The sequence below is a fragment of the Babylonia areolata genome, chromosome 13 (assembly GCF_041734735.1).
Source record: "Babylonia areolata isolate BAREFJ2019XMU chromosome 13, ASM4173473v1, whole genome shotgun sequence".
In the NCBI taxonomy this organism is placed as follows: Eukaryota; Metazoa; Mollusca; class Gastropoda; order Neogastropoda; family Buccinidae; genus Babylonia; species Babylonia areolata.
Window position 1 is genome coordinate 1,556,556 of NC_134888.1, and position 27,500 is coordinate 1,584,055.

Here is a 27,500-nt window from a genome sequence, read left to right on the forward strand (position 1 = left end):
TTTACCCCGGTAAATCGTAAATGTCAGGTTCTTTGGTTGAACAAAAAGATGTTTAACGAAGGTTTTCCCCCATGAGGTGGGGGTTAGGAAAAGAAATAGATGGGGGGAAAAAGGGGGGGGTTTTGGGGGGGGTAAAAAAAAAAAGGGTTTTTGCGTTTTTTGGGTGAGGGGGGGGGTGGGGGGAAAAAAAAACCCCAAAGGTGGGCCTCCCAAGAGGGGGTGGAAATGAGGTTTTTTTAAAGGAAAAGGGGTTGGCCCACCAGGTATTATAATATTTTGGGGGGGAAGTAATGGTTTTGAAAAATAAGATGTTTTTTTATTATTTTTTGGGGGCGAGTTTGGAATTTTGGGTATTTTGGGGTTGTTGTTTTTAAAAAAAAAAAAAAAAAAATAAAAAACCAAAAAAACCCACACAAAAACAAAAAAAAAAAAAAAATAAAAAAATTAAAAAAAAAAACAACGTAAAAAAACACACCAACCCCACGAAAAACCAAAAAACCCAACAAAAACCCCAAAACCCCCCAAAAACACAACCACACCCCCAAACCCCAACCCCTACAACAACCCCCACAAACACACCCCCCAACCCCCCACACAAACCTTTTAAATTTTGGGGTGTTTTTCCCGTTCTCCTTTTTCTTTTTTTTGTTTGTTTTGGTGTGTTTGGTTGTTTTTTTTGTTTTTTTTGTTGTGTGGCGTGGGGAGAGGGGTGGGTCCCCGGAGGGGTGTGTGTTAAACCCAGGGTTGGTTGGGTTTCACTATGCATACGCCGGTGTGTTTCCAGAGCGCGGGCGAATATTCGCAAAAAGCAAGAGGTAAGTTCCTCACTGTTGTTCCAGTTGTCACCTTTGAAAAAAACACCACTACCGTGATTATATCTATTGGTGATGCTGTTGCTGCCGATACTAATGTTGGTGATGATGATCACGGTGATGATGATGATGACCACAATGACGACGACGACGACGACGATGATGATGGTGATGATGTTGGTGATGATGATGGTGATGTTGGTGATGCTGTTGCTGCCGATACTAATGTTGGTGATAATGATCACGGTGATGATGATGATGATGATGTTGATGATGACCACAATGACGACGACGACGACGACGATGATGATGATGATACTAATGCTGCTGCTGCTGCTGCTGCTGCTGATGATGATGATGATAACGACAACGACGATGAAGATGATGATACTAATGCTGCTGCTGATCATCACGGTGATGATAATGATGATGATGACAGCGACGACGACGACGATGATGATGATGATACTAATGCTGCTGCTGATCACTGTGATGATGATGATGACAACGACGACGACGACGATGATGATGATGACGACAACGACGACGACGATGTTGATGATGATGACGACAACGATGAAGACGACGGCGATGATGATGATGATGATGATGATGTGGACAGGATAAGGAGAAGCTTCAGCGAGAGATAGACGACATGAAAACACAGAACGAACAGCTGGCTGTCAAGGTCCGAGAGCTCAACGAACAGCGAGAGGCCCAGGTTCGAATCCTTTCGGCCTTTTGTTTTGGAAAGGCAACTGACTTCTTCTTCCTCCTCCTCCTCCTCCTTCTTCTTCTTCTTCTCCATCTTCTTCTTCCTCTTCTTCTTCCTCCTCCTCCTCCTCCTCCTCCTCCTTCTTCTTCTTCTTCTTCTTCTTCTTCTTCTTCTTCTTCTTCGACTCCTCCTCCTCCTCCCCCTCCTCTTGTTCTTCTTTCTCCTCCTCCTCCTCCTCCTTCTTCTTCGTCTCCTCCTCCTCCTTCTCCCCCTCCTCCTCCATCTTCTTCTTCTTCGTCTCCTCCTCCTCCTCCTTCTCCCACTCCTCCTCCTCCTCCATCTTCTTCTTCTTTCTTCTTCTTCTTCTCCTCCTCCTCCATCTCCCTAAATCTGTTTGTGGATGATCTGACAGAGAGCAGCAAAGAAAGCGGCAGAAATGGCACAACGATCTTCAGTACCTACGGAAGACTTCTGCTGCCAGGTATGTTTGTCTGTCTGTCTGTCTGTCTGTCTGTACGTATGTATGTCTGCCTGCCTGTTTGTCAGTCTGTCTATCTGTCTGTTCCTGTGTGTGTATGTATGCATGTTTGTAGGTCTGTGTGTATGTATGTATGTATGCATGTTTGTGTGTGTGTGTGTGTGTGTGTGTATGCATGTATGTGTGTGTGTGTGTATGTATGTGTGTGTATATATGTATGCATGTATGTAGGTATATATGCATGCATGCGTGTGTGTGTATGTATGTATGTGTAAGTATGTATGTATGTATGTATGTATGTGTGTGTGTGTGTTTGTGTGTGTCTATCCGTGTGTGTGTGTGCGCGCGCGCGCTCGCATAGTTCAATAAAGTAATCAAAATGTGTAACAATCTGATATTTTCTGAAGACTGATCTTTATTTAAAATTCATGAAGTTCACGTCATACACAATGCATAGCTATGCATCATGAGATGCTTAACTATGCACACACCACACACACACCACACACAAGTCTGTGCCTATGTGCGAGAGAAACGTTAACGTTTTCAATTTTGTTCCCAACCTACCCCCTTCTCTGCTTGTGCTCTTCTCCGTCTCCCCCCCGGAACCCCCGCACCCCAGCCCCCCCCCCCCACCCGCCCAACACACACACCACCCCAACCCCATCACACCCCTTAGTGTCCCATAGTTTCCCTCAAACCGTCAGAATTATGTATCGAAAGTAACCATCCCGGCACTGGATGTATAGAATGATTTTGAACATTTTCATTGAACTGAAGATGAAAAATTGAATTAAAAAAAAAAACAAAAAAAACTGACGTTGAATTGCATTGACGATGAAAGCGCCCATTGAACATTTGCATTCAACTGACAATGAAAACTTGCATAATTAAACTGAAGGTGAGAATTTGACTCCAACTGACGGAGAAAATTCGAATAGAACTGATGATGAAAATTTGCATGGAACTGATGGAGAAAAGAAATCGTTGAACTAACGGTGAAAATGCATTAAACTGACGATACAATTTTGAATTGAACTGAAGACGAAAATTTGCATTGAGCTGATGAAAAAAAATTCATTGAACTGAAGTTTAAAATTTGCATTGAACTGACTATGAAAATGTGCAAAAAAAACCCCTGACAATGAAATTTTGCATTAAACTGACGAAGAAACTGACACGAACTGAAAATGAAAATTTAAATTGAACTGAGCAAAACAATTTTCATTGAACTAACGATAAAAAATTTGCGTTGAATTGACGATGAGAAATTGATTTGAGCTGACGTTGAATTGAATTGATGATGAAAATCTACATTGAAATGATGACAGATATTGGAACTGAACTGACATTGAAATGCATTAAACTGACGATAGAAATTTGACTCGAACTGATGATGAAAATTCGGATTGAAAATCATTGAACTAATGGTGAAAATGTACATTAAACTGAGAATAATAATTTGAATTGAACTGTCGACGAAAAATTGATTAGAACGAATGAAAAAAAATTCATTGAACTGACGATGAAAATGTGCAAAAAAAAAAAATGACAATGAAATTTTGCATTAATTGAATAAACATTGACGATAAAATTTGAATTGAACTGACAAAGAAAATGTGCATCAAACTGACGAAGGAACTGACTCGAACTGAAAATGAAAATTTAAATTGAACTAACGGGATAAAAGTTTGCGTTGAACTGACGATGAGAAATTGATTTGAGCTGACGTTGAATTGAATTGATGATGAAAATGTACATTGAAATGATGACACACATTTGATTTGAACTGACAATGAAAACGTACCATTAAACTGAAAATTTGAATTGAATAGACCATGAAAATTTGCATTCTAATGAAGATGAATGAAATGCTAATGAAAAATGAACTTTGCGTGGATCTGACAAAAAAAGTTTGAATTGAACAGTTGATGAAAAATTGACTCGAGCTGACCATGAAATTTTGAATTGAATAGACCAAGAAAGTTTGCATTCTAATGAAGATGAATGAAATTCTAATAAAAATGAACTTTGTGTTGAACTGACGAATAAATTTTAAATTGAACTGACAATTAAACTTTGCGTTGAACTGACGAATAAAGTTTGAACTGAAAGGGCGACGAAACTTTTCGTTGAACTGACTAATGAATTTTTAACTGAACTAAAGATGAAACTTTGCGTTGAACTGACGAATAAAGTTTGAATGAACTGACAATAAAACTTTGCGTTGAACGGACGAATAAAGTTTGAATTGAACTGACAATGAAACTTTGTGTTGAACTGACGAATAAAGTTTGAACTGAACTGACGACGAAACTTTGCGTTGAACTGACGAATAAAGTTTGAATGAACTGACAATAAAACTTTGCGTTGAACGGACGAATAAAGTTTGAATTGAACTGACGACGAAACTTTGCGTTGAACTGACGAATAAAGTTTGAACTGAACTGACGATGAAACTTTGCGTTGAACGGACGAATAAATTTTGAATTGAACTGACGACGAAACTTTGCGTTGAACGGACGAATAAAGTTTGAATTGAACTGACGACGAAACTTTGGTGACCTCAGTTTCGATACCCCTCCACTTCCGTGCTTGGGGTGAGTCCTGTCAATGTCGGCAGTTTCATGGGGGGCTGTTGTTTGAGGGACGTGGTGGCGGTCTCCACTCTGGGGGAGACGCTCACTCAGTCTGGCTCCGCGACTGAGCCATTAATGTCGTTAGTAGGGGGCTTAGTAGGTGGTATCCTAAGTACGTTAAAACAGAACAGGCACCACTGAACACCACCGAAGTGACTCAGCAGCAGTGCAGGGTCTCCTCTGGTGTGTGGCCTCCAGGCGACCTAGCATCGATGGTTCCCTGTGGACTGCCGACGCTGGAACTGCGACGGACGAACCCGGGTGTGGCCGTGTATGGGGGAATCTAAATGAGCGGCGTAGGAGTAATGCCACTGAAACGGCGCAGATGATGGGGCAGCAAAAAAAACACAAAAAAACCAACAAAAAACAAAAACAAAAAACTTTGCGAAACAAAAAACTGACGAATAAAGTTTGAATTGAACTGACGACGAAACTTTGCGTTGAACTGACGAATAAAGTTTGAACTGAACTGACGATGAAACGTTGAGTTGAACGGACGAATAAAGATTGCATTAACTGACTTTGAAATTTGAATTGAATTGAAGGTCAACATTGAAAACCTGCAGAAGAAGTCACAGGATTCGGACTCCAGGCGGAAATCGATCGTGAGAAGAACACCAAGACCTGATCTTCCTAAGGTTTTGTTGATTTGGGTGTTTCCGTCTTAGCTGTCGTGTGTGTGTGTGTGTGTGTGTGTGTGTGTGGTGTGTGTGTGTGTGTGTGTGTGTGTGTGTGTGTGTGTGTGTGTGTGTGTGTGTGTGTGTTTGGATTCACATGTAATATCCAAACAGTTTGCACTGCATTTTATTGTATCGTACTGCATCGAGTGGTGCTGCGTCGCGTTGCATTGCATTGTGTTGTACTCTACTGTGTTCCATTGCATTGCATTGCATTACTGCAGTGTATTGAAATGCAATACATTGTATTGTACTGTATCGTGTTGCATTGCCCTGTGTTACGTTGCGTTGTGTTGCATTGCATTGTACTGAACTGCATAGTACTGTACTGTACCGTACTGCAGTCAGGTCACTAGATCTGCTACTGGTAACCTGAAATCCAGTACAACCTGTTCAGGGTCGGATTGCCGGCGACTAAACCGGCACTCTCACCCACTCCCTTCCGGGACTGGTGAGGCGGGTGGCTAGACACCCTTATGGAATTAAAAACGAGATCCATAAAAGGGCGTCGGCTCGGAGAGCCACCGACGGCCATCTAGCTCCCCGTGCTGTGTGCATGCCACACACAGTTGGCCCCCGGGGTGTGTTACCATGCATGCGAAGTCTGGATCCGGTAGAATCTGCGAAGAAAACCTAACGGCTCAACGGAGAGGAAGAAGGCGGATACAGCAACGCACTGTGGAGTGCAGAGAGCAAGATGAGACACCGAAAGGATATCTTGGTCATCCACTGCATCGTGCTCATCCTCAGTTGTCTCGACTTAGTCTTGCCACTGGAAATTGGTGGACCCGGACGAGAGAGTGAGGTCGACGTTGCGCAACTCCCTCTTCACTTTAAAACAAACTCATCGCGCAAGTCATCAGTCATCCATACTGACCTTTCATCCTTCATCATTTCATCACCCCAAGTCTGTGGCGACAGGCGAGCGACGAAACGACAGGTGTGGGTACACTGGCAGTCGCAGCCGCAGACCTGCACGCTGGCGGTTCAGGCCATAGGGTCGTTCTTCATCGACAGGAGCAGCGATGGAGCTCGGCAGCCGTCTGAGCGGTCTGAGCAGCCCTCTTTAGGAATGCACTGCTCACCTCCCTGGCATGAGGAAGGGGCTAGAAAGGTGCCCTAAAAATTGCCTGCTCCATATCGCCCTGGCCAGCATACCGCGGCTGGCGGGGACCCTACATCAGCGGTCGAAACAAAGAGAAAGAAAAGAAAAAAAACAAGGATCGTTCCTCTCACATTGGTGCTTGGAACATAAGGACTCTCCTGGACAGAGATAACGTGGACAGACCCCAAAGGAGAACGGCACTAGTTGCATCCGAACTCGCCAGATACAACATCGCATCGCAGCTTGAGTGAGACTCGGCTTGCAGGCGAGGTGAGCTCTGTGAACGGGGATCTGGTTACACCTTCTTCTGGAGAGGAGAGGAAGCGAAGAGCGACGTGAGGCTGGCGTTGGTTTGCAGTAAAAACAGCACTTGTCAGCAAGCTAGCAGGAATCCCAAAGGGAGTCAGCGATAGGCTTATGACCATGAAAACTCCCACTGGCATCTGGCCAGAAGCACCTCCCATTGTCAGTGCCTACGCCCCAACCATGACCAACCCGGATGAAGTGAAGGCGAAGTTCTACGAGGACCTTCACTCTGTCATTGCTGCTATCCCTAAAGCAGACAAGCTCATCATTCTTGGGGACTTCAATGCTAGAGTTGGCTCTGACTACATCTCCTGGGATGGAGTGATTGGAAAGCATGGTGTGGGCCACTGTAACCCAAATGGATTGCTTTTGCTTCAGACCTGTGCAGAGCACGAACTGCTGATAACCAACACAGTTTTCTGCCTCCCTACCCGTAACAGGACGTCATGGATGCACCCCTCGCTCAAAGCATTGGCATCTCATCGATTACGTCATCGTCAGGAAAGGATAGGCAAGATGTTACGTGTGACAAAGACCATGTGCGGCGCCGAGTGTTGGACAGACCATCGCCTTGTAGTCTCGAAGCTGAATATTCGAATCCAGCCCAAGAGGACGCCCCCAAGGCCAGAAGGCTCCAAAACGGCCTCAACATTGCTCAGCTTGAAAAACATCACCATCAAACAGACCTTTGTGGAGCTGATGGAAGATCGTCTGGAATCCGCCTCTCTGGACAACCAGAATGTGGAGTCTGACTGGAGGACCCTGCGCGAGATGATCTATAGTACAGCTTCAGAGACCCTGGGACCCATGACCAGAAAGCACAAAGACTGGTTTGATGAAAATGTGAGGAAATCAAGCAGCTTCTGGATGAGAAAACGCCGTCTGCATCAAGCCCACCTGAGCAACCCAAAGTCCACATCAAAAAAGGATGCGTACAATGCCATCGCAGGACTGTTCAGCAAAAGTTACGTCAGATGCAGGATAAGTGGATGAGCGACAAAGCCGATGAGATCCAGGGATATGCTGACAGGCACGATAAGAAGAGGTTTCTATGATGCCTTAAAAGAAGTCTACGGTCCCACATCCTCAGGATCATCCCCCCTCCTCAGTGCAGATGGAATACCTTGATCACCGAGAAGGAGAAAATTCTCAAACGCTGGGCTGAGCACCTTCAACAGTGTCTTAAATCGCCCTTCCTCCATAAATGATGAAGCCATAGACCGGCTCCCACAAGTCCCCATCAACGAAGCACTGGACGATCCACCAACACTTCTTGAGGACCCAGAAAGCAATCCATCTGCTATCAGTGGCAAAGCACCTGGCTCAGACTCCATACCAGCAGAGGTCTACAGGATGGAGGCACTGTGCTGACTGAGAAGCTCCCATCAGCTGTACTCACTGATGTGGAAAGAAGAGACGATCCCCCAGGATTTCAAAGATGCATCTATCATTCACCTGTACAAGCGAAAGGGGAACCGGCAAGCCTGTGATAACCATCGGGGCATTTCCTTGCTCTCTATCGCAGGCAAGATACTTGCCAGGATCTTAACTAAACCGCCTCACAGCACACCTTGACCAAGGTCATTTGCCTGAGAGCCAATGTGGATTCCGGAAAAGAGCGCGGAACCACCGACATGGTGTTTGCTGCAAGGCAGCTGCAAGAGAAATGTCAGGAGCAAAATGCTGCTCTGTTCTCCACCTATGTTGACCTCACTAAAGCCTTCGACACCGTGAGTAGAGAGGGACTGTGGAAGATCATGGCCAAGTACGGATGCCCTCGGAAATTTATTTCCTTGGTCAGCCAATTCCATGAAGGCATGCAGGCTCGAGTCCAGGACAATGGTGAAACATCTGCTGCTTTTCCTGTCACAAATGGTGTCAAGCAAGGCTGCGTCCTGGCTCCAACACTGTTCAGCCTCATGTTCTCTGCAATGCTTACTGATGCCTTCAGAGATGGCGATGTTGGAATTGGCCTAAGTACCGAACAGATGGCAAGCTGGTTTAACCTCAGAAGGCTTCAAGCAAAAACGAAGGTCATGACAGACATCATCAGAGACTTTTTGTTTGCTGATGATTGTGCCCTCAACGCTGGATCTGAAGCTGACATGCAACTCAGCGTGGACAAATTTGCCACTGCCAGCAGGAACTTCGGCCTTACCATCAGCACGAGGAAAACTGAAGTTCTCCATCAGCCAGCCCCAGGGAAACCCCACGTTGAGCCCAACATCACAGTCAACGGTCAGAGACTCAGTGTGGTGGAGCGGTTCACATACCTTGGCAGCACATTGTCACAAAATGCGACCATTGACGATGAAGTGAACGTCAGGATTGCAAGAGCAAGCGCAACTTTTGGTAGACTCTATGCAAATGTCTGGAACAGAAGAGGCATTGTCTTGAGACCAAACTAAAGGTGTACAGAGCAGTAGTTCTCCCCACACTACTGTACGCCTGCGAAACTTGGACAGTGTACCAACGACATGCCAAGAAGCTGAACCACTTCCACACAACATGCCTAAGGAAGCTACTGAACATCAAGTGGCAAGACAGGACCCCAGACACGGAGGTGCTTGCAAAAGCCACCCTTCCCAGCATCTTCACCATCCTGATGCAGTCCCAGCTTCGCTGGGCTGGACACGTGGCGCGCATGCCAGACCATCGGCTGCCCAAAAGGCTCTTCTATGGCGAGCTGCAACAAGGGAAGAGATCACACGGAGGTCAGAAGAAGCGCTTCAGAGATACTCTGAAAGTCTCTCTGAAAGCGTTTGATATCAAACCCTGACTCCTGGGAGGAATCTGCAGCGGACCGTGACAAATGGCGCACTGCTGTGCACAAAGGTGCCAAGTTGTGCGAGGCCAACAGGACTGCTGCAGCTGTTCAGAAGAGGCAGGCCAGAAAGTCACGGGCAAACAAGCTCCCTGACAATGATATGCCTGTTCTTGTCTGCCCAAAGTGTCAGCGAACATTTCGTGCGCAGATTGGACTATTCAGCCATCTGCGCACTCACAGATAGATTCATGAGCATCCCCCCCCCCCACCACCTTCCCCCCCATCCCCCAGCTGGATGACAACGATGGTCATCATCGATCTCGATGGACACACACCACCACCACCACTGTACTGCATTACATCGCATTGAATTATGACATGGTTTTGTATTTAATTGCATCATATTGTACTGTACTGTATGATAGTCAGTCGCGCCTGACTATGAACATCAGAGTAGCAGAGGAGGCCACTTCTGTTCCAACTATCTGGGCTAGAATTTTGATTATAGTGGAGAGCGTCTTGCCAAAGTTCTCTCGGCCAAGAGGGTTTTGGGACAGTTAGCATTGGGATGATTCCCAAAGGCCAGCTAGGCCCCAAGGCTGCAGCACTAAGAACCAGTGCAATCTTGCCTCCAAGTTTGTGAGTCAGGCCATCTAGCCCCCAAGGTCGGAGCACTAAGAACCAGTGCAATCTTGCCTCCCAGTTTGAGAGTCATTGTCCTTCGCAAAAAGACTAAGCTGTATATGACTTCCCATTGCAATGGAGAAATCATTGATTATACAGCTCTCACTTTGCTGTTGGCCCAACTGTAAGCTTACGTCAATCTCTGTACTGTACTGTACTGTACTGTACTGTACTGTATTACATCATTACACAGCATCGCATAGCCTCACACCACGCTGTGCCGTGTCCTCCACAGGAGCCCGACTCCCGGACAACATCAGCAGCCACTCCAGAGGACAAGGACCGCCCCACACCCACCCCTTCCACCCCCTCCTCAAATTCACAGCGGAACTCAATAACGCCCTCGTCCAGTTCCCCGAACCAGAAGAAAGACTCCCTCACCAGATCCGCCCAGGGGGGCACTCCGAAAGGAAGTAACGCCGGCACCACTCGAAGATCCAAGCAGTCTCTTTCAGCCAAACAGCCGGCAGAGGAGAAGGAAGGAGAGGGAGAGGAGAAGGAGTCGAAGGGTGGTCGGAAAAAGAGGAGTTTGATGGAGTTTGCGGGGCCGACGGAAGAGCCCACGGAGGTGTGTGTGTGTGTGTGTGTGTGTGTGTGTGTGTGATGGTCGGGTAGTCGTGTCCGAGTGTGACCTTCGTAACAACAGCAGAGGTGGTGTGTGGGGAGTTGGGGGATGGGGATACCGTCTCGACTACCTGAGTCAGAATTTGATTACAGTGGAGTGTCATGATTACAGTGGAGAGTGTCATGATTACACTGGAGAGTGTCATGTTATATCATATGTCATGCTGTGTGCTCAAGTTACATACTTTGTCAGTCGTGTCCTCCGACTATCTGGGCCATCGTGTCTCGACAATCTGGGCCAGAATTTTGATTACAGCGGAGAGTGTCTTGCCCAGGGTACACCCCCCCCCCTCACCCCCCCCCCCCCCCACCCCACTCCCTCTCTCTCTCGGCCAGGAGGGCTTGCGATTTAGGATACCTGGCATTGGGGTGGTTCCCTAAGGCCAACTATCCCCCAAAGTCTGCAGCACCAAGAGCCAGTGCAATCTTGACTCCTGGATGATTTGGGAGTCATAGTCTTTCACAAAAGACTAAGCTGTAAAGGCCACCCACACTACCAGCTTAGTTTCAGTTACAGTTTCTCAGGGAGACGTCAGTGCGTTGGGACAAATCCATAGACGCTACACCATATCTGCTAGGCAGATGCTTGACCAGCAGCATAACCCAACGCACTACTCAGGCATTGAGTGCGTGCACATAATTATGTGTACCTGTCTCAGTGGATTTTCCTCCACAGAATTTTGCCAGTGGACAACACTTACAATGCCATGATTTTTGTTTTGTTTTTGTTTTTGAGTGCACCAAGTGCGTGCTTCACACGGGACCTCGGTTTATCGTCTCACCCGAATGACTACTCGCTCAATTTAATTTTCCAGTCAAAACTTGGGAGAAATGACGAGAGCAGGATTCGAACCCAGACCCTCGCAGACACTGTAAGCGTCTTATCCATTCTGCCACCTTCCTTCCCAAGTGCAGAAGCTGCTGATCACACAGCTCTCACCGTAGGCCCAATTGTAAGCTTGTGTCCATCTGTGTTACGTAGGTACAGCTTGTGTCCATCTATGTTACGTAGGTACAGCTTGTGTCTATCTATGTTACGTAGGTACAGCTTGTGTCCATCTGTGTTATGTAGGTACAGCTCGTATCCATCCATGTTACGTAGATACAGCTTGTGTTCATCTGTGTTACGTAGGTGCAGCTTGTGTCCATCTGTGTTATATAGGTACAGCTCGTATCCATCCATGTTACGTAGGTACACTTGTCTCCATCCACGTTATGCAGGTACAGTTTGTGTCCATTTACGTTACATAGGCTTGTGTCCATCTGTGTTGCACAGGTACAGCTTGTGTCCATCTGTGTTACGTATGTATAGCTCGTGTCCATCCATGTTACGTAGGTACAGCTTGTGTTCATCTGTGTTATGTAGGTACAGCTTGTGTCCATCTGTGTTATATAGGTACAGCTCGTATCCATCCATGTTATGTAGGTACAGCTTGTGTCCATCTGTGTTACGTAGGTACAGCTTGTGTCCATCTGTGTTACGTAGGTACAGCTTGTGTCCATCATGTTACGTAAGTACAGCTTGTGTCCATCTATGTTACGTAGGTACAACTTGTGTCCATCTATGTTACGCAGGTATCTGCTGCTGTGGGGATGTCAGTGAAAAGGAAGCAGAACCAGAAGAAGGACATGCTGTCCACCTCCACCTCCCCCTCCCCCTCCCCGTGGGATGGAGAGAGTGTGAGTATTTGTGTATTTGTATTTGTATTTCTTTTTATCACAACAGATTTCTCTGTGTGAAATTCGGGCTGCTGTTCCAGGGAGAGCGCGCCGCTTCACTACAGCACCACCCATTTTTTTATATTTTTTCCTGCGTACAGTTGTTTTTTTTTGTTTTTATTGTGTTGTTTGTTTTTCATATCGAAGTGGATTTTTCTACAGAATTTTGCCAGGAACAGCCCTTTTGTTGCCGTGGGTTCTTTTACGTGCGCTAAGTGCATGCTGCACACGGGACCACGGTTTATCGTCTCATCCGAACGACTAGCGTCCAGACCACCACTCAAGGTCGAATGGAGGGGGAGAAAATATCAGCGGCTGAGCCGTGATTCGAACCAGCGTGCTCACATTCTCTCGCTTCCTAGGCGGACGCGTTACCTCTAGGTCATCACTCCACATGTGTGGTGAAGGGGTTAAGATTCAAAAGGGTTAACTCATTCCACTCCAAGTGCGAGTTATCTCGTACCATAATTCCATAATGACTTCCCCTGTGGACCTGGCACGAGTAATCTCGTTCCAATACACTATTCCTATTTCGTTTATTCTCGCTTTGCACAGTTGGTGTTCTAAACAGCCGTTTACGGATTCCGGAAGTATGGAAACGAAGCTTTTCTCTTTTTTCTTTTTCTTTTTTGACTGATTGAATAAACAATTCTCCACCAATTTTCGCGTTTTACTGAACAAGCCTTCCTTCCACTGCAGTGGCCTCGTGTAGTGATGGTCCAGGAGTGTTGTAACAGGCATGAAGCTGGGTGTAGAATGAGGTAAAAGGTTCAACAGACCCCCGTAGAGCAAAGAATCAAATACAAAGCCGCCTGTCTTTGCTACCATGTCATATCTGGAACTCCACCCCGATACCTCTCTGACATCTTTTCACATCTATGTACCCTCCTGTTCTCTTCGCTCTGCTGTCGATGACAGAACATTCCGCGTCCCAAAACACAAAAGAGAACAGCACGGTGGTCGAGCCTTTTCATCATCTGGTGTTCAAATATGGAACTCTTTACCTCACCTCGTCCGTCACAGCCCCTCACTGCCTTCCTTTAGATATAACCTCAAGACTTTTCTCTTCCAGCAGTATTTCCTCTTGACCCTCTCTCAGACGTGAAAGTAGTTAGTTGATTGTGTGAGTATATTTGAAACGCTGTATTGTGTGTGCAGCTAATGTATGTATGTATGGATGGATGCATGCATGCATGTATGTGTGTATGTATTTATGTTTTGTGTGTAGGAAATTGTACGCGCATAATATATTTCTTGTGCATGATTGTGAGTTAAGGACTGGGTGTGATTCGTATGCGTGTCTGTGTGGATTGTAAAGCGCTTTGTGCAAGGAGGAAAGCGCTGATAAATGTCCAGTTATTATCATCATTAGTATCATTATGTGGAGTGATGGCCTGGAGGTAACGCGTCCGCCTAGGAAGCGAGAGAATCTGAGCGCGCTGGTTCGAATCACGGCTCAGCCGCTGATATTTTCTCCCCCTGCACTAGACCTTGAGTAGTGGTCTGGACGCTAGTCATTCGGATGAGACGATAAACCGAGGTCCCGTGTGCAGCATGCACTTAGCGCACATAAAAGAAACCATGGCAACAAAAGGGTTGTTCCTCCAAAATTGTGTAGAAAAATCCACTTCGATAGGAAAAAAAACAGCAACAAAAAACAAACAAACAAAAAACTGCACACAGGAAAAAAAGAGAAAAAAAAGGGTGGCGCTGTAGTGTAGTGTATTTATGTTTGAACCCTTGATGTAACACCCCACCCACCTACCCCCACTAAAAAAAAAAAAAAAAAAAAAAAAAATCCTTATGACCCCAGTACAGTTGGAGATAAACACATAATTCTATTCTATTCTATTCTGCTCTACTCTGCTCTACTCTACACACGCTCAAACCCAAACCCGAACTGACGCCGTGGCCGGGGAAGACAGTCAAGCGGGTCCAGCGAGATCACGTTGAAGTGCCCGAGCGACGGGCCCCTGAAGATCCCCGACGACCAACTGGAGCAGCTCTTCCGAAGTCACATCACCAACCTCTTGGGAGTCGCCCAGCCCTTGTTGGATGTAAGGGGGGGGGGGGATGGGAGGCGGGGGGGATGGGGGGTGGGGGTGGTGGTGTGGTGGGTGTTGGAAGGGGCCTGTTCTTCACATTCTGTTTTTTTTTTTTTAGGGGTTCTTGTCGTGCTTCTTTCTGTGAATTTTGTTGTTGTTGTTGTTGTTCTTTGTTGTTGTTGTTAAGACCATAAGGTATTGTACAACAATACATTAAAAAAAAACATCCAGGGAATAAATCGTATATTATATAAGTAAACACACACACACACACACACACACACACACACACACACTCTCTCTCTCTCTCTCTCTCTCTCTCTCTCTCTCTCTCACATACACATGGATGTAGGCACGAATGCACGTACATAACATATGTCACGCCAATAGAATTAGTACATTAACATTAAGATGCATGAAATCTAAGATACATGAAATGCAAGCAAGTAATCCAAGTTCGTGTGAGATACGTGTAATCTAAGATACATGAAATCCACGTAATTAATCCAAGTTAATGTGAGATACACGTATTCTAAGATACATGAAATCCGAGTAAGTCATCCAAGTTCATGTCAGTCTGCGACAAACTGGTGGCCAGTGCTATCAGACACGGTGAAGGAATGATGTCTGACCTGTGGGCAGCAACTCCTGGACCTGAGAAGGAACGCCCGGCTTGAAATCCGCAAGATCAAAGACAGGGTTAGTTTGGGTCATCAGTCCGGCTGCTCGGTGTTTGGGCTTCTGTGTGTGTCTGTCCATCTGTGTGTGTGTGTGTGTGTGTGTGTGTGTGTGTGTTGACCCCCCACGCTCCCTCCCCCCTCCTCCTCCTCCCCCCTCCCCCCCTGTTGTCCAGTGTTGTGTTGCATTGCCATCTGTTGTCTTGTACTGTATTGTACTGTATTGTATTGGGTGGAATTGTTTTGTATTGTACTGTATTGTATTGTACTGTAATGTTTTGTATTGTGTTGTATTGTACTGTATTGTATTGTCTTGTATTGTACTGTATTGTATTGTACTGTAATGTTTTGTATTGTGTTGTATTGTACTGTATTGCATTGAATTGTTTTGTATTGTATTGTACTGTATTGCATTGTACTGTATTGTACTGTAATGTTTTGTATTGTATTGTACTGTATTGTATTGTGCTGTATTGTATTGTACTGTACTGTAATGTTTTGTATTGCGTTGTATTGTACTGTATTGTATTGTACTGTACTGTATTGAACTGTATTGTCTTGTATTGTACTGTATTGTCTTGTGCTGTATTGTATTGTACTGTACTGTAATGTTTTGTATTGCGTTGTATTGTCTTGTATTGTACTGTACTGTATTCTCTTGTATTGTCTTGTATTGTGCCGTTCTGTACTGTATTGTATTGTATTGTACTGTATTGTATTGTATTGTACTGTATTGTATTTTACTTATTGTCTTGTAATGTGTTGTACCGTATTGTACTGTACTGTATTGTACTGTATTGTATTGTACTGTACCGTATTGTACTGTATTGAACCGTATTGTATTGTACTGTATTGTACTGTATTGTATTGTACTGTACCGTATTGTACTGTATTGTACTGTATTGTATTGTACTGTACCGTATTGTACTGTATTGTACTGTATTGTATTGTACTGTATTGTATTGTCGTTGAAGGTGAATGCCATTGGAGCCCTGGAGAAAAAGATCGCCAAATTTCTGGACGTTGCTCCCGAAGACAGAGAGACGCTGCCTGTTATCGAACTCAATGTCGACAGGTTAGGACTAAAGGGCTGGAGGGGTGTGGGGGTGGGGGTGTGTGGGTAGGTGGTGGGGATGGGAGTATGTGGGTAAGGTGGTGGGGGTGAAGGCGGGGGTGTGTGGGTAAGGTGGTGGGGGTGGGGGCGTGTTTTGGGGGAACGGGGGGTGGGGGGGGGGACGAAGGGGAGGTAGGGATGGGGGAGGGGTGGGGATGGAGGGAGGGGGGAGTTATGGTTCTCTCTCTCTCTTTTCTTTGTGTGTGTGCGTGTGTGGGTGTGGGTGTGGGTGTGTGTGACTGACTGACTGACGCGCTATTTTCAAGCGCCGTGAAAGGTTTGGAAAGTGCGATATAAAAAGTATCATTATTAAGATATTTTGTATTATCATTATTCATTATCAAATAAGGTTCTATATATTCTCCCTGGAGGGAGCGTGTCAATACTCCCCCTGTGTCAATACTCCCCCGTGTCAATACTCCCCCCCTGTCGATACTCCCCCCCTGTCGATACTCCCTCCGTGTCGATACTCCCTCCGTGTCGATACTCCCTCCCTCCGTGTCAATACTCCCCCCCTGTCGATACTTCCTCCGTGTCGATACTCCCTCCGTGTCGATACTCCCTCCCTGTCGATACTCCCCCCCTGTCGATACTCCCCCCCTGTCGATACTCCCTCCGTGTCAATACTCCCTCCGTGTCGATACTCCCTCCGTGTCGATACTCCCTCCCTCCGTGTCGATACTCCCTCCGTGTCGATACTCCCCCCGTGTCGATACTCCCCCCGTGTCAATACTCCCTCCGTGTCGATACTCCCTCCGTGTCAATACTCCCCCCCTGTCGATACTCCCTCCGTGTCGATACTCCCCCCCTGTCGATACTCCCCCCCTGTCGATACTCCCTCCGTGTCGATACTCCCTCCGTGTCAATACTCCCCCGTGTCAATACTCCCCCCTGTCGATACTCCCTCCGTGTCGATACTCCCCCGTGTCAATACTCCCCCCCTGTCGATACTCCCTCCGTGTCGATACTCCCTCCGTGTCAATACTCCCCCCCTGTCGATACTCCCCCCGTGTCGATACTCCCTCCGTGTCGATACTCCCTCCGTGTCGATATTCCCCCCGTGTCGATACTCCCTCCGTGTCGATACTCCCCCCCTGTCGATACTCCCTCCGTGTCGATACTCCCCCCGTGTCGATACTCCCTCCGTGTCGATACTCCCCCCGTGTCGATACTCCCCCCGTGTCGATACTCCCTCCGTGTCGATACTCCCCCCGTGTCGATACTCCCCCCGTGTCGATACTCCCCCCGTGTCAATACTCCTCCGAGTCGATACTCCCCCGTGTCAATACTCCCCCGTGTCAATACCCCTCACCACGGCTTGCGGGGCCATGCGGACTACGTAATCATCATATCGACCATGCAAAACGAACCTGAGGCCCACAGATGACCGCTTTGTGATTTCCCATTTAATTACACATACTTAACCGTGACCCAACTAGTGCAGACTCCGGCAGGGGTCTGACATTCCTGTCCTGTGCAAACTATCCGCCCATGCGGAGCAGACGAAACTACGGCCGATAACCTCCCGGAAGTAGGTAACCTCCCCTTTGTCCCGCTGGTTATCGCCCTCTTTTTCCGGCAGCCATCATGACTCCTGTACCTGTGCTCTTCATACGGCTAGGTTTTTTCGTATTTTCTGTCTGTCGATTCTCTGGCGTTCTTGTTTGTGGTCAAATTATGTCTCCAACCAGGTCACATAATTATGTAGCTCGATTGGGGAATCGTGCTAAAATTAAAGCGCGATCGCAATCGATTCGCTGACACTCTGGGCCCTCTACTCCTGGCCCTCTAAACAACGCCAACCCGCCGCCTTCTCCACTTCCTCCGCTCCCTCCGGTCGACTCCAGACCTCCGCCACCTCCTCTGGTGACTTCTAGAGGTTTGTGGTCACACACTCAGGTCAGTGTTACCTTTCATGTCATTTTTATCGATCCGCGAACTCACTCGACGCGATCCGCGTTTTCTCGGCCCTGCCAGTCGGCAGTGTACGAGTCGATCTCCTCTATCTCTTTACCATACCCACAGTTGCACCAATGGAATGGCCACAATCCCTTGGGGAAAAAAAAAAAAAAAAAAAAGGCAGCTTGTCTTGGATCCGCACGTTAGACTGGGCCCTATGTGCGATGCGTCCGTGGTGGCGGCCGTGACATCGGATCACGCGACCCCCCACGCGGCTTGCCTCGACCGTCTCGGATCCAATAGCGACCGAGGCGTGTAGGGATGCCCTCCCCTGGTGTAGGGAGGAAGGTGGACCACTAGGGGACACGCTTGCCCATACGCGTGCACCCCCCCCCTTGTCCGGATCACCCGATCCAAGGGAGGCAACCCCTGCTTCGGCACCCTTGCCGGTGACCGCCGCAGTTATTTCCCTTGCACCGGCACTGCTCCTCGCCTTCAGTGCGAGTGTGTGCACGGTCCTACCAAGCTATGCGGTGATGACCCCATCTGCCACACCACCGAGTGCTGCTGTTTCCCATCCACTAATGGTGTCTCAGCAAGCTACTCAACCAAACAATCAGCAACTCATCGCTAAACTTGCTGCAGCAATTATGCACCACTCTGCCTTCTGGTGCCGCGCCTTGCGCCCACAGAGCAGGTACGTGCACGCCCCATTGGAACTTAGGCAGTGTTGGATTCTTCTGCCCCATTGCCTAACTCTGCTGTTTCCCAGACTAATATTGGCACTTCCACGTTGGAGTACCTCTTATATCATATCATATATCAATATCAAGGCGTGCAAGCCTGACAAGGCCTTTTACCCGCTTGAAGTGGGGAAGAAAAAGAGAGTCCCCACGTATGTCTGTTGCATTTTTCAACATTGAGTGCGCAGTGCTTGAAAAATCAGAAAATATGTAAATGAGTTTTGTATTTAAAGTTTTCACAATGAATATCAAGATAATTCTTACATGTATTAATAACTCGATCCTGCCTCTCGGCAGTGCTCGGGCCGATCTTGTCTATCACTTTATCCGTCAACACACAACTGACAACTGAACGCCGGTCCTCTCGCAGGAGCTGTTCGCGAGATTGGACCGCCGTTCAGCAACAGGGGGATGCACATCCCACGGCAAGCCGACGGACTTGTCACCCCCCTCGCCCACGACGCCCATAACACTCGATTACGGCGCCGTCATGCCACATGCCCTGACCGTCTCGCGTCCGATGGCAACCGATTCGGGTTGGGATGCCCACGGCACTAAGGGGCATTATAATTATTCCCCTTGCGCTCGTTTTCACCTGTGTCGGTTACGGTGGCATCGAACCACGGACTCTCACACACAACATGACACTCCTCCCTGTTCAGCGAGGACACGTCGCACAAGGGGGATATGTGCTCTAAAGACACATTCCTTTTCGATGATTTTCGGCGCCAAGGGAGGCAACTCCACATTTGTAACCTAGGCGCTCGAAGCTGTGGTTAGTTTCGCCGACACAGCACATCACTCCTGCCCCCCGTGCTGTCCACCAACGATGTTTTCTTTCGGTTTCTCATTGGGTCCTCATGCCCAGTCAGGGACTTTACACATCTTTGCATAGCAACTGCACTTTTCTTGCTGTTTCTCAGGCTATTGGCTACAGGAAATGCATCACAATATTTCCCCTTCTATCCATTTGATTTATTATCACAAGCAACAATCACGAAATATATATAGAAAAATCTATACATATTTAAAAAAAAAAAAAAAAAAAAAAAAAAAAAAAAATTATATATATGTATATATATATATATACATATATATATACACACACACATATATACATATATATGAGATATATTGCTACATTCATACGCATTTCTGCTTTCACGTATAGATGCGTACTTATCCATCGGTATACACATGTGTATGTGCTTATGGGATAGGTTCAGACGACTTTCATATTAACATGTACAATTATATTTCTATCTCAATTCATTGACATCTGTTCATTGAGATTCCCTACATAGCAATATAGGCACACTTGCATTTGCGGCCTTCTGTTCACAATGCCCAGAACTCTCTGCCTCTACGTACTGGCACTTTATTCATATGCGTATGTACATCTCATATGTAGGTGCATGGACAGATTCCTTTCCATTGATGATTATGCACACTTACCCACTTACTTGGGTATATCGGTGCACGCTACACGTATGCTTATACAGCTGCTTATTTCTTGTGTCTCGATCTCTTGTCATTGGCATACTTCAGACATCACTTGAGCTGATGGAAGTTTTTATTCCCTTGGCACATATATGTATTCATTTTCATAAATTCATCCCTACCTTGCTTTTGGAGGACGACTGCACTCACAAAAATAAAATAAAATAATAATAGCCTCAGTCACGCCTGAATGTATGCTCCTTCACATTTCAATAGTGGCTGGTCCTTAGGGATCCACACATACCCCCTTCACACCCACAGGGCTAAGAATGCCTCTCTTGGTGCAAGGACGGACAAGGCAACCCAACTCATTTGCCTGCAACAATCACCCATAAGGCTGGAGATGCACAAGGAAGGGTGAGGCAGTCCAACTTAGAGGTGCCACTCTGGACACACATGCCTTTCATTCCTTCCAAGTTTGTAAGGCATCCCTTCTTTCTCCCCTTGCCTACAACAACCCTTGGTTTGCACCACTGTGATTGTGACAAAAGCTCCACACAGGCCCTACATCCTAGCCAGCCTTCCCATGAAGAGGTGTCTATCTTGCCTTACAAGTTTTAGCGGACCCAAAAACTGCCCACTGGGCAGGAGACAATCACCCTCAGCCCATCTCTTCTACTCCTCTCTAGTAGCAGAAGGCCTGGGTCATAATTGTTTTCCTCTACATTTGGGAGAAAGGCATATTGACGAGGACGGATGCGTCCCACAAAGCACAACGAACCGTCCATTAGCCACAGGGGTGTACCTTTCTGCCCACTCATACCAGCACGGCAGATGCCGCATTCAAGCACATCAGTTCACCCCATCACCTTGCTTGAACACGAATCCAGCATCAACGTCTCAAACAATTGGCGTTCGAAAGCACTTTCTGCACTTAGTCTTCCCTGCCCGATCCTTTCGGCCTCTACACACAACCACTGCTGTGGTTACAGATGGCCATTCCTCCTCAGGCACTGTCTTTCCAATGAGACACTTCCAGAGGTTGCTAGCCTAGGCAGGCTATCCCATCATGGAGCCCCAGCCTTCGGTCAAGGGACTGTCAGAGGATGACTTTGTTGTCACTTCGGAAGCAAGCACCATGTCTTTCTGACACACGGTTGCACCACAAGACCCCGTCAACTCTTTCCGGCTTCCTTACATTGCAACATAATCTGCATGGTGAACACCTTCGTCCCTGAAGCACACAGCAGCTGTTTCCTGGTTTACCCATGCTGATTGGTGTCCTCCTAGGAACAGTATATGATAATCAGTCGAGTACGACAGTCTCCATCAGAACAGCAGAGGAGGCATCTGCTGTCCAGTCTATTCGGGCTGGAATTCGATTATACAATTTATAGTAGAGAGTGTTTTGCCCAAGTTGCATCCCCGGTCCCTCAATCAAGAGGGCCTTAGGACTCATAATTGGGAAGGTTCCCAAAGGCTACTTAGGCCTAAGGCTACAGCACTAAGTCCCAGTGCAATTTGACTTCTAGTCTGAGAGACATAGTCATTCATGAAAGACTAAGCTGCAAATGATTTCCCTTTGCAATTAAGAAACCACTGGCCATACTAAAAACGTATGTCAGATCAGTGCTTTGATGTAAATAGCCAGTACAACACATCTTGAGCCACTTACCTCCCTGCCCCGCCCCGCTCCATCCCAGACTCAGTGCGCACCACACACAGCCAGAGGCCTGTCATGGATCCGGTCCCCTTTCTCACTAAAAAACCTTCAGCAAAAATTTTCCCCATGGAAACCCTCTTCCATTTGGGAATTCCATCACTGAATGAGACTCAGTGACCTGTGGGCACATGAAATGCACTTCCACAGCCTGATCCAACCCAGCCATTGACTGCGGACAACCTTCTGCAGGTTACTCCAACAGGCCACACTCAGGCAGAGAAGCCACCAAGCCTTCCGTATGCCCCTTCGTGATGGTACCTACCTGGGCAATTACACAACCCTGTCCCAGAGACACCAGGGACATCAAGTCTTTTGTTGCCAAATGTCTGCCATCCTATGCATAGGCAACATACCAGTGCTGTCATTTTTTGACAACGTCAAAAAAGGGGGTGGGGGGGGGCCAGGGGCGGGGGAGTGCCCATCGCCTGTCAGCTCGCATGGAGGAGCTCCACAGATCTGGCTGTCATGCCTGAGGCAGGCCCAACACGGTGACCTACCTCTGTCTCGTGCCACAGTTTCCTTCAAACACAAAAACCACTTCCACTATCGGCCCACATCCGTTGTGGAATCATCAGATCAAACCACATGCGCACCTCCTTGCATTGACGCTCATCCGCGCTCATCTGCTCAGCTGTGGTCCACAGACCTCCCCCACAATACAGCTGTGGACCTCTGTCTTCTTTACCCGCACTAATGTCCTTAGGCGACACAGTACACTCTACTTTCGTCAAATTCTACTTGAGGGACACCTATCGCCTAAGGGATAATGGCTCATCGACTTCTACCAGAGAGATGTCGCACGCCTGCGGGATGATGCACAACAGACCATCACAGCTCACAGACAGTAGAACAGGCGAGCCCTCCACCTTGTCGTGCTATTCTGCACTAGTTGGGTCACGGTTAAGTATGTGTAATTAAAAGGAAATTTTCTATCTAAAATTACGTTTAAATAACATACTTACCGTGACCCAAATTTAAGACCCTCCCGTCCTCCCCGCTTCCTGTTCTTCCTGCTTGCTGCGCTGGTGATGGCATATTGCCGTCAAAAGAGGGCGATAACCAGCGGGACAAAGGGGAGGTTACCTACTTCCGGGAGGTTATCGGCCGTAGTTTCGTCTGCTCCGCATGGGCGGATAGTTTGCACAGGACAGGAATGTCAGACCCCTGCCGGAGTCTGCACTAGTTGGGTCACGGTAAGTATGTTATTTAAACGTAATTTTAGATAGAAAATTTCCTTTGACATATGTACTCATGTATTCGTTCGAGTGTGTGTGTGTGTGTGAGTGTGTGTGTGTGTGTGTGTGTGTGTGTGTGTGTGTGTGTGTGAGTGTGTGTATGTGAGTGTGTGTGTGTGTGTGTGTGTGTGTATGTGAGAGAGAGAGAGAGAGAGAGAGAGAGAGAGCATTTCTGTACGTATTTATCCAGCCAATCTCGTTGTCACCAGGACAAACATGACGGTCACCCACAGAAGTCCTCAGCCTCACAGATGTCCACTGTGCTACTGTCGGGAGACCACCACGAGTTCTCTGGATGTGACTGTGCTGGTCAGTCTGTCCGTCTGTCTGTCTGTCCGTCACTCACCCCACCTCTTGCATCGTCACTGACACGCAGAGAGAGAGAGAGAGAGGGAGAGACAGACAGACAAACACAGACACACTAACAGATACAGAGAGAGAGATGGGGGAATAGAGAGAGAGGGTGAGAGAGAGACGGTGAGATACAGACACACATGCAGACACACACAGAGGGGGGAAGAGAGAGAGGTGGGGAGAGAGAGAGGGAGGAGGGAGTAGAGAGAGGGAGAGAGAGAGGAGGGGGTAGAGAGAGGGAGAGAGAGAGGAGGGGGTAGAGAGAGGAAGAGAGAGAGGAGGGGGTAGAGAGAGGGAGAGAGAGAGGGGGGAAGAGAGGGAGAGAGAGAGGAGGGGGTAGAGAGAGGGAGAGAGAGAGGGGGGGAAGAGAGGGAGAGAGAGAGGAGGGGGGTAGAGAGAGGGAGAGAGGGAATAGAGAGAGAGGGAGAGAGAGAGGAGGGGGGTAGAGAGAGGGAGAGAGGGAATAGAGAGAGAGGGAGAGAGAGAGGAGGGGGGTAGAGAGGGAGAGAGAGAGGAGGGGGGTAGAGAGAGGGAGAGAGAGAGGGGGGAAGAGAGGGAGAGAGAGAGGAGGGGGTAGAGAGAGGAAGAGAGAGAGGAGGGGGTAGAGAGAGGGAGAGAGAGAGGGGGGAAGAGAGGGAGAGAGAGAGGAGGGGGTAGAGAGGGAGAGAGAGAGGAGGGGGTAGAGAGAGGGAGAGAGAGAGGGGGGAAGAGAGGGAGAGAGAGAGGAGGGGGTAGAGAGAGGGAGAGAGAGAGGAGGGGGTAGAGAGAGGGAGAGAGAGAGAGGGGAAGAGAGGGAGGAGGGGTAGAGAGAGAGGTGGGTAGAGACAGGAAGTGAGAGAGGGGGGAAGAGAGGGAGGAGGGGTAGAGAGAGAGGTGGGTAGTGACAGGAAGTGAGAGAGGGGGGAAGAGAGGGAGGAGGGGTAGAGAGAGAGGTGGGTAGAGACAGGAAGTGAGAGAGGGGGGAAGAGAGGGAGGAGGGGTAGAGAGAGAGGTGGGTAGAGACAGGAAGTGAGAGAGGGGGGAAGAGAGGGAGGAGGGGTAGAGAGAGAGGTGGGTAGAGACAGGAAGTGAGAGAGGGGGGAAGAGAGGGAGGAGGGGTAGAGAGAGAGGTGGGTAGAGACAGGAAGTGAGAGAGGGGGGAAGAGAGGGAGGAGGGGTAGAGAGAGAGGTGGGTAGAGACAGGAAGTGAGAGAGGGGGGAAGAGAGGGAGGAGGGGTAGAGAGAGAGGTGGGTAGTGACAGGAAGAGAGAGAGGGGGGAAGAGAGGGAGGAGGGGTAGAGACAGGAAGAGAGAGAGGGGGGAAGAGAGGGAGGAGGGGTAGAGAGAGAGGTGGGTAGAGACAGGAAGAGAGGGGGGGGTTAGAGAGAGAGAGAGAGAGGAGGGGGTAGAGAGGGAGAGAGAGAGGAGGGGGTAGAGAGAGGGACAGAGATGGGGTTAGAGAGAGAGAGGGGGAGAGAGAGAGAGGGAGGAGGGGTAGAGAGAGAGGTGGGTAGAGACAGGAAGAGAGGGGGGGAAGAGAGAGGGTAAAGGGATGGAGAGGGAGAGAGAGATGGGGAGAGAGGGAGGGAGAGGGGAAGAGACAGAGGGGGAAAAGGGAGAGGGAAAAAGAGAGGGGGAGAGGGAGAGATAGGGAGGGAGAGGGAAAGAGAGAGAGGGAAAAGGGAGAGGGAGGGAGAGGGAAAGAGAGACAGAGGGGGAAAAGGGAGAGAGAGAGATAGGGAGGGAGAGGGAAAGAGAGAGAGGGGGGGAAAGGGAGAGAGAGAGATAGGGAGGGAGAGGGAAAGAGAGAGAGGGGGGGAAAGGGAGAGAGAGAGATAGGGAGGGAGAGGGAAAGAGAGAGAGGGGGGGAAAGGGAGAGAGAGAGATAGGGAGGGAGAGGGAAAGAGAGAGAGAGGGGGAAAAGGGAGAGAGAGAGATAGGGAGGGAGAGGGAAAGAGAGAGAGGGGGGGAAAGGGAGAGAGAGAGATAGGGAGGGAGAGGGAAAGAGAGAGAGGGGGGGAAAGGGAGAGAGAGAGAGATAGGGAGGGAGAGGGAAAGAGAGAGAGAGGGGGAAAAGGGAGAGAGAGAGAGAGAGGGAGGAAGAGGGAAAGAGAGAGAGAAGGAGGAAAAGGGAGAGAGAGAGATAGGGAGGGAGAGGGAAAGAGGAAGCAAGATGGAGAAACGGAGAGTGAGAGAGTTTCAGTTTCACTTTCTCAAGGAGGCGTCACTGCGTTCGGACAAATCCATACACGCTACACCACATCTGTTGAGCAGATGCCTGACCAGCAGCATAACCCAACGCGCTTAGTCAGGCCTTGAGTGCATGCTTACATATTTGTGTACCTATGAAAGTGGATTTCCTTTTACGTAATTTCGCCAGAGGACAACACTCTCGTTGCCATGGGTTCTTTTTCAGTGCGCCAAGTGCGTGCTGCACACGGGACCTCGGTTTATCGTCTCATCCGAAAGACTAGACGCTCAGTTTGATTTTCCAGTCAAACTTAGGAGAAAGGGCGAGAGCGGGATTCGAACCCACACCCTCACGGTCTGTCTGTATTGGCAGCTGAGCGTCTTAACCATTCTGCCACCTTCCTCCTGAGTGAGAGAGGAAGAGGGAGAGTATGGACAACAACAACAACAACAGTGACAATAACAATAATAATGATAATAGGTTGCTGTTATTATTTTCATTAGTAGTGGTAGTATTAGTAGTAGTAGTGATGACAATGCAATGACAAGAAGATGATGATGATGATGATGATAATGATGATGAAAAAAGGAGATGATTACGATGATGGTGACGACGATGACAATGACAACGACGACGAAAGCGACCATGATGATGATGATGACGATGATGATGACGACATGACGATGATGATGATGACGATTAGGATGACGATGACACCGCATGTTGTCTTTCACACATACACCCCCCCCTCACCCCTCTCCCCTCACCTCCCTCATCCCCCCCCTACCCTCCTCCCATCCTTACCCACGACCAGAACCAGAAGGCTATGCTTGAGAAATCCCTGGAGATGAGCAAGGCATACCAGAATGTGCTCAAAGACATGAGGGACACATACTCCCACGTCTGTTCCACCCCAATGGTCGAAGGCCAAAAGATTGTCAAGACCCTGCTGGTATGTGTCTCTCTCTGTGTCTCTCTCTGTGTCTGTCTCTCTGTGTCTGTCTATGTCTCTGTTTCTCTCTCTCTAGTTTCTATCCTTCTTTCTGTCTGTCTGTCTGTCTGTGTTTCTGCCTCTGTCTGTCTGTCTGTCTCTCTCTGTCTCTGTTTCTGTCTGTCTGTCTTTCTGTCTTTGTCTGTCTGTGTCTGTCTCTCTGTGTCTGTGTCTGTGTGTGTCTCTCTCTCTAGTTTCTGTTCTTCTTTCTGTCTGTCTGTTTGTGTTTCTGTCTCTGTCTGTCTGTCTGTCTGTCTCTCTCTCTCTCTCTGTGTCTCTATTTCTGTCTGTCTGTCTTTCTGTCTCTGTCTCCCTCTCCCTGTCTCTCTCTGTTTCTGTCCTTCTGTCTATCTGTCTGTCTCTGTCTGTCTCTCCCTGTCTCTCTCTATGTCTCTGTCTGCCTCTCTCTGTCCCTCTCAATCTCTGTCTGTCTATCTGTCTGTCTGTCTGTCTTTGTCTCTGTCTGTCTGTCTGTCTCTGTCTTAATCTCTATCTGTCTGTGTCTTAGTCTCTATCTGTCTGTGTCTTTGTCTCTGTCTCTCTCTGTTTCTGTCTTGTCTGTCTTTCTCTCTATGTCTCTCTG

At 48.0% G+C, this 27,500-nt stretch overlaps 1 protein-coding gene across 1 annotated transcript in view; it reads left to right on the forward strand.

Annotated features, from left to right (window-relative positions):
* LOC143289305 (uncharacterized) overlaps window positions 1-27,500 on the forward strand; it is a 38,820-nt gene that overhangs the window by 1,025 nt on the left and 10,295 nt on the right. Inside the window, exons 2-12 of the mRNA XM_076598304.1 lie at window positions 787-815; window positions 1,435-1,533; window positions 1,940-2,008; window positions 5,190-5,282; window positions 10,419-10,751; window positions 12,383-12,487; window positions 14,452-14,583; window positions 15,214-15,270; window positions 16,223-16,323; window positions 23,612-23,711; window positions 26,741-26,878. Of these exons, the coding sequence (XP_076454419.1) occupies window positions 787-815; window positions 1,435-1,533; window positions 1,940-2,008; window positions 5,190-5,282; window positions 10,419-10,751; window positions 12,383-12,487; window positions 14,452-14,583; window positions 15,214-15,270; window positions 16,223-16,323; window positions 23,612-23,711; window positions 26,741-26,878 (1,256 nt within the window). The remainder of the gene's footprint in view (window positions 1-786; window positions 816-1,434; window positions 1,534-1,939; window positions 2,009-5,189; window positions 5,283-10,418; window positions 10,752-12,382; window positions 12,488-14,451; window positions 14,584-15,213; window positions 15,271-16,222; window positions 16,324-23,611; window positions 23,712-26,740; window positions 26,879-27,500) is intronic.